The 14,670-nt window shown below is 40.9% G+C and overlaps 1 protein-coding gene across 2 annotated transcripts in view; it reads left to right on the forward strand.

The window, feature by feature from the left end:
- Nucleotides 1-14,670, forward strand: part of LOC149068896 (CD9 antigen-like) — a 67,341-nt gene that overhangs the window by 32,431 nt on the left and 20,240 nt on the right. Inside the window, exon 1 of one of the 2 annotated variants that reach the window (XM_089250320.1) lies at nucleotides 13,672-13,966. The exons of the other annotated variant lie outside the window; for it this stretch is intronic. Coding sequence (XP_089106446.1) covers nucleotides 13,865-13,966 — 102 coding nt within the window. The 5' untranslated portion in view covers nucleotides 13,672-13,864. Of the gene's footprint in view, nucleotides 1-13,671; nucleotides 13,967-14,670 lie in introns of those variants that run through there. 2 annotated transcript variants of the gene reach the window in all.

Consider the following 14,670-nt stretch of genomic DNA (forward strand, 5'->3'; position numbering starts at 1 on the left):
CTTAATAAGCCAACAACATAGTGTTTGGGAAGCCGTTTTGAGCTGGTGCATTGTTTGCAAATCCATTCTTAAGCTGGTGCATTCTTAAGAAATCCGTTATCGATTTGCTGCATTGTTAGGAAATCTGTTCTGTGCAGTATAAAGAAATCCGTTCACCTTCTGGTGGATTGTTAGAAAATCTGTTCTCAAGCCGTGCATTGTTGAGAAATCCGTTCTTAATCTGTTTGCCTAAAAGTGATTATTTTCCACTAGACACATTTTAAGCATAAGGCTTTTTCAAAATGAAAATTTACCCATAAGAGTTGTATCGAGAAAATAAATATATAGGGGGAGGGGGGAAAGGTGGATTTGTTAGAAAATCCGTTTCTCAAACTGTGCATTGTTGAGAAATCCTTTCTTACAATGCACATTAGAATCGTTGGAATCGGTTTCACGATCTGTTGCATTATTAAGCAATCCGTTCTCAAGCAAACGCATTGTTTAAAAATCCGTTATCAATCTGTTGCATCGTTAGGTAATCGGTTCTTCATCCGGTGCATTGATGAGAAATCTGTTCTCAAGCTTGTGCATTATTAAAAAAGCCGTTTTCAAGTTGGTGCATTGTTGAGAAAGCACCAGCTAAAAAGCTATGTTCATCTTTAGGGTTGCTGTGAAAATGACCTTGCAATGAAAGTTTCATCGCTAGGAAATGCCTCTTTCAACTGCTACATTGTTCATAATGATTTTAGAATCAATTTTCGGTCTGTCCTTTGCTTTTTGATTTTGAAGTTTTTCAAAATATAGTCGAGTGACATTAATGTTATCATCCACGGTTATGAGCCATGCTTAGCTTAGTGGCCAGGTCATTATTAAATATTATCAATGCAGCACGCGTATGTTCAGCAGGAAGTGAAGTGCAGATTGCTGTCAGCAGATTAGCAGCTGAAACGACGATGGCCGCAGAATGAAATGTGAACAAAGAGAAGAAAACGTTTTTGTTTAACTTTTTTTTGTGGTAATTAGCCGCATCGTGAAGAAAATGAAGCCAAGGTCAGCCATTGGCCTCATTAACCCGGGGCGTCAAATTCTCGTTGAATGGAAGTCAACGCCGGAGGAATAATCTCGAGAGCAAGATGTGATGTGCTCCAAGAATAAGTCAAGGTTAAGCAATATGGGAGGATTCTCGTCATGTGCCTTCTCCGTGTTTTTTAGGGTTGAGGAAGGTTTCTTCTCCAATTTTCATTTCGGTGAAGTTATCATTCATTCATGCCGTTGCAGTTTGAAGTGTTAAGATGGCGCTTCCGCTAGAATGAAGGTGTTTATCGCTTTTGAGTGTACTTATCTATCAAACGACGTAATATTTGTCGACTGTGTATAAAGATATGCTTTATGTTTGTTTTTTTATGATGACACCTAAGATGACTATACGTCCCATACAGTGTTTGCCAATACGCATTAGATTCTATTTTACTGCTCCAAATTTCATCGAAAAGTGAAATACTTCTTGATATTTTAGGTTTTTCTCTTAACCCTTTGAGCGGTTTTTAATATTTTCCCGATCCGCATTATAACTGCCACATTAGAAATAAAAGCGTGTTAAGAATCCGGGGATTCTTAACACGCGGATTATTAATATTATCGGATAACGCTGCAGTAGCCTACAGTACCATATAAAACTGGCGTCTTTAACCCGTTGCTCGCGAGCACCATGGTGATCCCGGAAGTACCCAGAATGCTCGATGCTAGCGTTCGCGGGCACATGATCAACGTCCCAAGTAAACACCTTGAACAAATTGTATTCATGGATTGAAATCATCATGTGATTTCATACATTGGTATGTCAAACTTGCCGTAAGGGTGCTCTTCTTTTTGATGATGGGTACAGACACTGCTCTCGATTAGAAAAAGTTTGGAGACCTCTGATTATAAAATGTAGGAAACATCATTGAACTGGAGCTTCTGCTGCCACCTATCGTATAAAAATCACAACTGCTATAATTCTTTGATTAAAACTTGCGACCGATTTCTGATTTATGTACCGCACAAAAAAATGGTTTGACACCTACTAAATACTTTTAACCAATATTAGTTTATTAAGTTTGCTTCGAAATTTCAAGTTTGTTTGTTGTAAAATAGCGTTATTAGATAACCTTGTAATTACAGAAAGCCAAAGAGGACTGCATTTTGCTTTACTAACCGTTAGTAACGTTATTTTACAATACATAAACAGCAACTGTTAAAATTTCGAGGCAAACTTGATAACTAAACTAATATTTATTGCTTGTAAAATAGTTAATAACATCACACCATCATTTTTTTCCTTTCGTGCGCTGCAACAATCGAAAGAATTATTTCAATTGTGTTTTTCTATGATGGGTGGAAGCAGGAGCTCCTGTTTAATGATGTTTCTTACATGTTATATAATACTGTACTGCAACATTATCCAACAGAATAATTTTGAAGAGTAATTTCACTCTTCTTTACAATTTTAATGGGTAGTTTTATGAAAAGAGAGACATTTTCGTAAAGAAAACCTAAAATTTGAATGATTATCTTCACTCTTCAATGAAATTTGAAGGAGTAAAATCGAATTTTGATGCGTGAATCACGCATCCAGATGGCGTATTGACGAATACCGCTGTGTACTTAGTGACGGACTCGCGATGCGAGGATCCGGGTTCGAACCCCACAGTGGTGGTCGGCTGAAGTTGGTTTTCTGTGGTTCCCAACTTCCAAGGCGCAAATCCGAGCCGATCTCCCCGTTAAAAAAGTCTCGCCACAGAGAGCAACAGCCCTACAACGATAAATCATTCAATCATAACACTTCAGTCATAGTTAGAAAAACTGGTGGCAGATGGCAGCACTACACATAGCAAGCATTACAGGGAAACAGAAAACTTCACGTCAGGTTTCACTACACGCACATTCCCGCATTTACCGATTCGTTGGGGTGTTCCGCGGGGGGTGCATGTGTGGTGTAGTAGTAGTAGTAGGTAGGGCCTCCAAAAAATGGCTCGGGGATCCATGATGTTCTTAAGTCAGCCACCTTGTTGGGCAATTTGCCTGTTGTGGCGTTGTATTTGTACTGTATAGCTGTTTTCAATATTTTCTAGGAGGCATTTTTTTGTTGATGAAACTTTATTTTTACACATTTATTGATTATGAACAAAAGTAACTGAAAAAGGCATCGCATTATTTCATGGTGAATAAGTTTACAAAATATGGTCGTTGTAAAGCATGGGCGGAGATGCGGGGGGGGGGGCATTGCCCTCCAGGATCAAAGGCAAAGTCGACTAATCTAATGCATATATGTATAGATGAATTATCATCATCATCGTGCCCCCCAGACATAAAAGTCTATCTCCGCCTATGTTTTAAAGTCGTAAATTATATTTGCGTTACGCATTTTGTGTATGACAGACATCCTCCATCATTGGCGATAAATGTTGAAAACTTAAAATATTAACGGAGATATTTGAATGCAATTTTTTTGTGAATGAAAACTTCTCAGACCCTCATTTACGTTCCTACAAACAGAAGTTTTAGCAGACAGTCTACATAAAAAGTTAATTTTTCTATATATTTTTTATCTATACGACTTCCGAAAATGCAAGACATTTTGAATAACCGCGCGTCATTTAATAACTTTTTTTCTGTAATTTGAAGTATGCCTCTAAAGTCAATGGTTGCGGAACCATCCGCTGTTCAAACAGTTTGGGGATAGCCAGTTTATTCGGACACCCTACGCGTGTAAGGTATCAAAATAGTGTGCGTGTGTTTTAAATTTTATCCTGTTTCTTCAAAAAGATAATGCAGTTTTTTTTTCTGTTTTTTTAAGTGTTCCTCATAGACTTTGCTCCTTTTAAAATAGTATAAAAGAGGATTATATGTAGAACCCACTCCTTACACATTATTAGATAAGCCTATTGGAAAATGTTCGACGTGGGTTGGGTGCACCTACACGCACTTGACCGATGATCTTTCCTCCTCCTCGCCTTTTATTTGCGCTCTTGATGCTTCGGAATCGCAACGGTGACTTCATGTTTATTTATTTTGTTGTTGTAAGAATTTTTTTTACAAAACATGAGGCGTTGCCTCATTTTCCTCACGATGAGTTTCTTCCAGGGAATTTTGGGTTACCAACTTTTTCAAAAAAGCATTTTGAACCAACAGAAATTGATTTGAGATAGCATATTAATGTATTTTCCTTCGATGTTTTAATCGTTGCACAAATATATTTAATTGCATTTAACTTTTGACGGTCTTGGGGGAAGGGCACGGACTTCCTGCGTACTCTGTGGTCCCAGGGATCCTTTTTTTCCCAGATAGGGGTCACACACACACACACACATATATATATATATAATTTTTTTTTCCATTTGCACAGACCTGTTGTTTCTCTGCGCACAGAATTTCGAATTTCTTTTGCGCGCAGAACTTGTTTCTGATTTTCTTGCTCCTCAGATTCGAACCCGTGGACCTTGGCGGTAACCTTCATAGTGGAAGACCAGCATCTTGCCACTGCTCCACTCTGGCGTTTAGGGGTGTATAGCTAACACCCGGCGTCGCAAATTACTGGCGAATCGTTGATCCTAGACATTATAAGTAAAAGTTTGTCCAGCCGCTGTTGTGCATTGCTGGTCCTCGTTCGAAACCCACCGTCGCCATAGTGGTGGTCGGCTGAAGTTGGTTTTGCGTGGTTCCCAACTTCGATACGTTAATGAGAGCCGATCTCCCCGTTCAAATGTCTCACCACATAGAACAACAGACCTACAACGATAAAATCTTCAATCAGTACACTTCACTCATTGTTAGAACAGCTGATGGAAGATGGCAGCACTACACATAACAAACATTACACAGAAACAAACTTTCACGTCAGGTTCAATACACATACACGCATATTCCAACATGTACCAATTCGTTAGATATTCCACAGAAAAATATGGACGAGGTGCATATCTGGTTTAGTAGTAGTAGAAGTATCCGAATAACGCGCGGGCCTCAGATACGTCGTCATTCATGTTGCAAGGGGTTGTGTAGTTATTAAAATAAAAAAAACTAACTTTTTATACGGACACCCTGTATTCAAAAACCCGATTATAAAGTTGACGGATTGTCTTCCCTTATGTGCCAACAAAAAAAAAAACTCCACGTTTCTGGGTGAAATATTAACTGAGATATTTAAATTCGAAAATCGCAGAAAAGTTGGGGAAGAGGAAAAAACAGCATAAACTAAGGGAAAATGTTTTCCTTCCCTCATTCATGCAAATTTTCCCGAATTTTCTCCGATTTTTGATCTCAAACATTTTTTTTGTGGCCCTTGGGGGGCTGTTGTGACAGCAGTAGGTACGCATTTTTTTTATGGATAAAAACATATTCAACAATTTGAGTTCCGTAGAACAGCCTCATTATATCATCAAGGGGCTCCGCGGAACGGCCTCATAACTATCAGATGTTCCGGAAAAACCTTTACGTTGGAACCCCTGCCGATAACGCTGATGTCTAGGTCACACTGATTTGGCTTCTCACTCTGTAGGCAGAGGCGGTGATTTATGCTTTCACCGCCTGTGTGGACTATAGAAATTTTGCCGCCCTTCTCCCGTTCCACTGTTTTCCTCGACCACCCATTCCTGAAATCTGCCACCCCGGGCTATAGCCCGTCCCCCCGCGTAAATACGCCTTTGTCTGGTCACGTGACTGCGGGAAACGATGATTAACGATCGCTTCCCGACGAATGGTCGTTTAAATTACGTTTTCCAAGCATCGGAAATGTTCTTCCCTCGTGTGACGTTCTTTCCCCCGATATGCCCCCATCCCATGTGCTCGGTTTGAATTGAAAGTTGGCCCGCCGTATTCAATTTAATTACTTGCGAAAAGGGAATAGAGAGACGTTCCAGCGAGTGGAGGGGAAAAGAATTCAAAGAAGCTCTTATTTATTTTTTGCTTGGTTAAGTGGAAAGGAAGCTAAGTCACAAAAGAAAAAGTCACTTTTTTTTTGACAGTGGAAAAAAGTGATAAACAAAAAAGCCGAGTGATCTGGGCCCGAGCCAAACGATGGCTGCGACCTTCTTCTCCTCTGGACGGGGTGCATCAATTTGTTTTTCTACTTTTTTTAACCCCTTGGTGTCTGTCTCCAACGCAAGTTGTGCCGACATTTTTCTTGTTTTATCTATTCCATTGTGAAACTATTTTTGGTACATCTACATAATCTTTCATTTTTTTTAATGTTATGTAACATACAGGGATTGGACAAAATAATGTGAACACCTATGCAAAAAACAACACTCGAGGGGAACCTGTCGCATACGCCCGCCCTCTAGTGTGGAAGAGTTCCACTTAGTGGGCGATAATGTGCACACATCAGTCTAGTCGTAGCAGTGATGGTAACTCGTGGGAAATTTCCCATATTCGTGGGAGAAATTGGCCAAAATTGGTTCACGTGGGAAATTTCTTGGCGTTGGTGGGAAATTTTGAGTGTTCGTCAAACAAAAGAATTTTTGTGGAAAAAAGTATATAAATGCAAAACAATGCTTTTCTAGTGTAAAATACTTGATTACATATTGCCATCGACAGATGGCAGCACAATTTTCGGAATGTGAGGGAAAGTTTTTGTCAAAAGGGAAATTTTGCTCTACTGGGTTACCATCACTGAGTCGTAGCAGTGATAGCGTTCGGATGCGATGTATATTGGGGCGTTAAAACTTCGTTATGGCTGACCTCACAGATTTCGAAAAAGGCATGATTGTTGGAGCCCGTCTTGCCGGGAGCCACAGTAATGGAAACGGCCACTCTTGTTGATGTCGGGAGAAGTACTACTACTACCAAACTACATATGTACCTCGTCCATATTCCTCTGCGGAATCTCTAACGAATTGGTACATGCGGGAATGTGTGTGTACGTGTAGTGAAACCTGACGTGAAGTTTGCTTCTGTGTAATGCTTGTTATGTATAGTGCTGCCATCTGCCACCAGTTTTTCTAACTATGAGTGAAGTGTAATGATTGAATAATTAATCATTGTAGGCCTGTTGCTCTCTGTGGCGAGACTTTTCAATGGGGAGATCGGCTCGCATTTGCGCCTCGAAGTTGGGAACCACAGGAAACCAACTCTTGCCGACCACCACTGTGGCGCCGGTGGGGTTCGAACCCCCCGGATCCTCACGATGCGAGTCCGTCTTTATGACCACTCGACCACCACAGCGGCTCGGGAGAAGTACTGTGTCGATGGTAATGACAGCCTATATAGCAAACAGGGAAAGACATCATCTACCAACTATAACAGTGGCCGAAAGTCGAAGATGGCTGATAGACCCAGAAGGGTTTTGAAGCGGATTGTGGCCACAAAGCACAAGACAACAACATCCCAGATAACATCTGAGATGAACACACATCTACAGGAAGGTGTATAGACAAAAACTATCCGCCGTGAACTGCATGCAGCAAACATACAAGGTATAGCGACTATTCCAAAATCATTGTGACACCATGCAATGCCTTGAAACGACAATCACGAACATAAGAACGGGACACAACAATCGTAGAATGTCATCTGGTCAGACGAATCATCGTTCACATTATTCCAGACTAACTGACGTGCTTACGTTTGGAGAACGCCAACACAACCGCCTATGATGTTGACTGCTGTTAAGCATGGAGGGGGATCAGTGATGCTGTGGGGCATCAGGCGTCATGTCTCATTATGGTATCGGCCCACTTATTGCCCTGGATGAGCGGGTTAAATCGGTTTATGTCCGTATTCTGGCCGACCATCTTCATTCAATGGTGCAATATCAGTTCCCTGATTCGCGACCTGTGTTCCAAGATGTAATTCGCCCGTTCACACTGCTGGATTTGTCGGAGACTGGCTTGATGAACTGCAACACCTCTCGTGGCCCTCTCAGTTCCCTGATCTTAATATAATTGAACCTTTGTGGGGTATTTTGGAGGCCAAACTGCGCAGTAGGTTTTCACCTCCAAAGACACGTTCTGTGACCTTTTTGCAGGAGGAGTGGCTACGTATATCCGTGACTGTGGTGCATGACTTGTCCATCCCACGACGGATGCAAGCTGTAATTAATGCAAAAGGAGGGCCAACAGCCTATTAATAAAGATTTTGTCTCATTTCACAGGTGTCCATATTATTTTGTCCAACCCCTGTACGTATGTAGTGCTTACGTGGAGTATTTTTTGCTGGAATCGGCAAAATTATTTGTTTCTCTATTCTAATACACAGTGTACCACACATTTCGGCCTTTTTCATGTGATATCGCGGTTTTCGTGTTTTTTTTTTTTTTTGAATACGTCCTGTCATTAAACAAACCATTCTAAGGTCAGGATTACTCTATAGAAGTTGGATAAAAACAAATCTTTCATTACCTTCAAATTTTCATTAATCCTGCTACGCGCGCGTCATTGGTTTCTAATTTTCATTAGTTTTTGAATTCTCCCTATCAGTTTCAAATTCTGGACTTCTCCCTGTTCAACTTGGAACCATCTTGAAGTTTTTCTGTCATTCATGGTGTTACTTCGGGACGATATAATCTTTGGCTTCTATCGCCGGGGATATAAAAAAAAAAATAATGGCGATAGAGGAGAAGACGAGCATGAAATTTTATACGGTACGCTCTGTGTATATAGATAGATTATTATCATTTCATCACGTAGGCAGAGATATTCTACGGTTTGGTTGAGTGTATGGGTTGCGAGTGAGTCATTAGTGTCTGCGTAAAGGGCCTCATTTAGCCTTGACCTTCCGCCTTTAAGAGGAGGCCACTTTTTCGCTATCATTTTGATGAAAGCTGATGAACTCTATGTGCTTACCATAATATCCTGCGTTCTCGTTACTCGAATCGACCATTCCCCACAGCGTTATTATATTTGAGAACATTCATTTCTTCATCGGTTACTGACGTCTCTCATCTGTGCGCGTGATGGAAATTCGTAAATAAGGCCTAATTTATATATGGACTTATTTATAAATCATTCCTTGCATCTGAAGACTCCATTCATGTATTGGGGGAAAGATTTAAAAAAAAAATTGCCACGTTGTCTATTGTTGCGGAAATTAAATGGTTAAATCATAACACATGCTCATGTGTGATAGAAGTATATTGTCGAGCCTTTCAAATACAAATACAGCGCCACAACAGGCAAATTGCCCAACGAGGTGGCTGACTTAAGAACATCATGGATCCCCGAGCCATTTCTTGGAGGCCCTACCTACTACTGCTACACCACACATGCACCCCGCCCACACCCCCCCCCCCCGCGGAACCCCCAACGAAGAATCGGTACATGCGGGAATGTGCATATAGTGAAACCTGACGTGAAGTTTTTTGTTTCTCTGTAATGCTTGTTATGTGTAGTGCTGCCATCTGCCACCAGTTTTTCTAACTATGAGTGAGGTGTTATGATTGAATGATTTATCGTTGTAGGACTGTTGCTCTCTGTGGCGAGACTTTTTAACGGGGAGATCGGCTCGCATTTGCGCCTTGAAGTTAGGAACCACAGAAAACCAACTTCAGCCGACCACACCAACTTCAGCCGCGGGCGTTGGAATTTTCGACAATGTGAAAGTTCAACAATGAGGGAAATGAATGGGTCGACGTTATTGGCATAGGTCTGTGTTTCCGACGGTATGGGACGAAATATAATCAAGCCGTGGTCTTTTATTTCCTGAAAACTCTGACATTAAAGATATTGTTTGGAAAATCTTTGTTAATCGGAGCATTATTCGGAACGTTTTGTTGATCGGAGCATTGTTTGAAATGCGTTTACCGAAAGCAGTTTCGAATGCTTTGTTACCGGGCAAATCATAATTTTGAATTCTCGGTTGCTCAGATTTTTTGTCTTTAGGAGGCATTGTTATGTAAGGAATTATATATTGTATGAACTTGTTGAACACATGACATTGAAACACCTCATTACTCAGAAAATCGTTTGTCTTTTGTTACCCATACAGTTTTTGATGGACGGACATTGTTACTCAGAGACAGGGGCGTAGCCAGAAATTTCGTTCGGGGGGGGACCACTTTCATTTCGGGAGGGGACTAAAGTGACAGAACAATGGATTTGGCCATCTTTTTCCCTTTTTTCTGTCATTTTCTCACATTTCGGGGGGGGGGGAAGAACCAGACTCCCAAGTCCCCCCCCCCCCCTGCTCAGAGAATCATTATTTAGAATCCTTGGTCAATCGTTGTATTGATTAAAGTACAATTTTGTCTCGGAGCATCGTTGTTTGAAATGCATTGCTTCTTAAAGCGTCATTGTTTGGAATACATTGTTTCTTGCACAATTTTTTTTTTTAAAATGAAATATTTCTTGACGCATCATTGTTTGAAATGCAATGTTTGTTGGAACATCATTGTACGAACGCAATGTTTGTTAGAGCACCATTGTTCGAAATGCATTGTTTCTTGGAGAAGTATTGTTTGGAACGCGTTTTTTCTTGGAACATTTCTTTAAAATACACACATTACTTCTTGGAAAATCATTTTTCGAATGTGCGTTTTTCTGAGCAGTAGTGTTTAGATCCATTGTTTGTTGGAGCATGATTGTATCAAATGCATTGTTTCTCGGACGGTATTGTTTGAAATGCCTTGTCCAAAAAAAAAAAGGCAATAGAAGATTTTGGTGGTGGTTGACGCTTTCAACGCTCTGTGCATCATAGTTCAAGTATCAAGGTGATTTGACAAAATTATACGAGAAATTTTTTCCGATTTATAGGAACTTTTCATTGTTGCATGTACAAAGTTATCCATACATGTAATAAATAATATTAAAACAATGAATCATCGTTGTGTGGGGATGTCTTTATCAACGCGTGTTTCTTTCTCTCAACATTGTTTCCGAAATTTCCGCCGCGTGAAGTTGTGCCAAAAAGTTTTGTTGGTAATAATTATTATTGATGTTGTTTTTCTTCTATTTCGCACAATAGTGATTCACATTTAGTAATTGGAGGTTTTTTGAGTCACCCCACAATTATTGTTGTTTTTTTTGTCATTCACTACCGTGTGTCATTTATTATTATTCTACGTCATAAATAGGCATTATATATTGCCTCTAGTTGCCATACGACGCTAGAATTTATGTGCAAAAAAAAAAAAACATGACCATGAAATCCGTGACCGACGCCGAACAAAAAGAACGTGTGCTTGCGACATGATTATAATGAATTAAATAAATGTAGGACCATCCTCCTCGCTCTGCGGATGCTCGCGTAGGGGTGTTTTTTTAAAGGAAGAGCGTGTGTGCAGCTGAATATATTTGCGCATCTCTAAATGGGGCTTTCGGTTTAAAATGCAAAACAGTGATTTTGCGTCAGTGTGAGTCATATGCGAGTGAATCTTCGTCATCGCCTGAGAAATTTTTAAAATGTGAGGAACGGTGAACGTATTTTTTTAAAAATTGATAACAAGTGAACCAATATCGACATCAAAAGCTGCAGTTTGAACTTGAAATACTCATCATAGCCTAGAAACGGAAGAAACTCGGCATCTTATAGGCTATAATTTCTCTTGCTAAGCCCCTGGAGAATGCACACGGATTCCCAAGAGCACCGTGGAGCCAGGGCCGTCTTAAAAGCAGCATGGCTCTCCCCCCCCCCCGGGCCAAGTGATTTTTCTGAGGCCCCTACCTGGTTAATTCTGGAAAATTTCAACCAGATCTCATTTTTGTGGGGGCCCCCCCTCTTCTCTTGAGGTGCCCGGGTGGGGCCCATGCGTTAAGACGGCACTGCGTGGAGCACCGCATACTCCACAACCAATAAACGGGTAAAAATAAAATTTCATCAGCAAAAATATGCCTCCTAGAAAATAGAGACGGACTAGAGAAAATACAGTTCAGCCTACATGAACGTGCTTCTGAAATTGGCCAGTTGGTGAAGTAGCCGGCCCAGTTGACCTGACTAATGTCCGAATTTCGGGCTTTCTCCAACTTTGGCCGACCCTTTGATCTTTAAGATATCGAAAATCCTTTTATTGTTAGGGTTGCCATAATTATAAATGGCATAAATTTCGCAAAAATTACACCAACGTAGCGGTGATCCCGAATGAGAGGATCGATGTTTTGGGGCCCGGCGAAAGCTCGGAATTTGGATAATTGACCCGGCCAGTTCGCGTAGTGAGCGATTTCGGGCTATGGCAGTAACACATATGTGCATGGGAAAAATCATTTATACTGAAATCTGTGCTGCCACCTATCAAATAAATTACACAAGTTTTATGATTCTTGGATTACAATTGGTGATCGGTTCTTGATTTATGTGCCGCGTTAAGAAAAAGGCAATAATAATAGTTGAATCAAAGTTTGCTTCGTAATTTTAACAGTTTTTTACATGCCGTAAAATAACAGTAAAAAAATTAGCTAAGGGGGACTTCGCAAAATTTTACTATGTTTTTTACGTGTCGTAAAATAACAACTGTTAAAATTTAGAGGCAAACTTTGATTCAACTATTATTATTGCCGATAAATATTATTCAGTAATATACATACTGTAATTGTTTTTTTTTTTCATACGCGGCTCATGAATCAAGAACCGGTCACCAATTGCAATCCAAGAATGATAAAACTTGTGTATTTTATTTAATAGGTGGCAGCAGAGGTTATAATGTAAATCATGTTTCGTATACAGGGTGCTTAGCAAACAGGTAGTATAGCATTTTACAAGCTAACAATTGATCCTAGCAGTTAGAAAAGTTTCCGAGTAGGCTACTCAAATATGTCATATATGTTGCAAGGGGCTGGATATTTATTTATTTTAATAATCACTTGACTATAATCAGTCTTGATGTCACCTGTCTAGATGACAAAAAAAAAAATCCTCTCTTCTAAGGGCAATATTCGCTGAGATATTCGAATTCGAAAAACAGGAAATGTGGGAAAAGGGGGGGGGGGACAGCGCTAACCATGGGTAAAACGGTTTTTTCCCGCATTCAGAGCTGTTTTTTTCTACAAAACTTTCCTCCATTTTTTCGAATTCGAATATATCTGTGAATATTGCCCTTAGAAACATGGATTATTTTGTTGGCATCAGGAGAGACAGGGGGGCAACAAATTTCTAATTGGGTTTTTGGGGGCACATGGGGACTGTATAAAAAGTTAATTTTTCTATTTTAATAACTATACATTCCCTTGGAACATGAATGACATATATTTGAGTTATTTGGACACTTTTTTCTAATTGGAAGTATGACTCTCTCTAGGATCATCGGTTCAATAGAAGCCTCAGAAAAATTGAATAGTAATTGAATTTTTCTAAAATTTGCCAGTTAGGGACTCAGAAAAATCACTTGGCCCGGCCCCCCCCCCCGATGCTCTTAAGACTGCCCTGATCGGTTCGCCAGTAAAATTCCACAACCCCCCCCCCCCCAGTTTGTTATGCACCCTGTATTTGTAAACTGTATATCGAACTGTATTTTTTAGAAGACATTTTTTTTTTTTTCCTGATAACTTTGTTGACTCGAGGAGTCCGTTTTAGCGTATAAAGGTTTTGTTGCGGAGCCCCTGGGAATTTAACGCGGATCGCTATAAGGGGCCCCGCTCGAGAAACGGCTGCTATAAGCGGATGCGGTAGTTTGCGAGGATCCGAATGTAATCGTTCGTACGAAAAGAATCGTAAGTTTGCGATTTTCTTTTCCCCCCTCATGGTCGGTCCCGCTTTCACGTGATTGGTCAGCTGTTTCACTGTTATGGCGCCAAACCGTAACAGCTGCTGCGTGATGATGAGTGTTTATCCCGGGGGCATCCGATCGCCAATCAGCTCCGATCAAAGGTTTTGTCGGCGACGCTGGTGGTAATTTATTTGTTTATCTAGTCGTGACTGTGATGGGGGGGCCTAGAGACAGCGGATAAATGTGAGTCTAAATAGGATAAATTTCGGCTGAATGGGGGTCCCGGAATGTTGCCGAAGGATCAATAATCACTTTGAAAGGCTTCACGATCGAGGTCTCATCGCGCCGGCCATAATATTCGTGGTGCTTCACTGCGTGAGTATACACACTTTTTTTTGTTTAATTTCCAACTTTGGCGAAGATAAGGGCATTGCGCCCCCCCCCCCCGCCAGTGTCAAAGGGGGAGCCTACTAATCTGATGTATATGTGTATACACAAGGGCATACCCAGGATCTGAACTAGAGTGGGGGCAACTCACCAATACTAAATTGTTATGTCTGTGCTGTGCTGTCTTAAGGCATGGGCCTACCCAGGCCCGGCCCGGGGGGCCTCAAGAGAAGAGGAGCCGCACAAAAATTAGATCTGATTGAAATTTTCGAGAATTTGCCTAGTAGGGCCTCACAGCAATCATTTGGCCCAAGGGCCCATGATGCTCTTAAGACGGCCCTGGCTGTGTGTCAATTACTACACTAATTTCTCTTCTTGGGGGGGGGGGGTTACTCACGTGCTTGCGTACACTTTTGGTCACTCGTGCATTTGTACACTGTTTTGGGCGTTCATTCTTGCACGCTTTTCTAACCAGTCCATCCAATGCTCGCACTCGTTTGGTCATTCACATATATATGTATTCGATTTTTTGGTCACTCTCATTCTCTCACACTCTCTAGGTCACTTTTTTTTGTCATTCACGCGCTTTCACGCACTCTAGGTTACTCTTTTGGCCACTTATATGCCGGCACATTCTTTTGTCCACTCACATACTTACAAACTCTCTGTAGGTCACTCATTTGGTCAGTGGC

This window comes from Pholcus phalangioides, unplaced genomic scaffold, assembly GCF_987345545.1.
Source record: "Pholcus phalangioides strain wild (caught in Gottingen) unplaced genomic scaffold, Ppha-v1.0 ptg000024l_1, whole genome shotgun sequence".
NCBI classification, from domain to species: Eukaryota; Metazoa; Arthropoda; class Arachnida; order Araneae; family Pholcidae; genus Pholcus; species Pholcus phalangioides.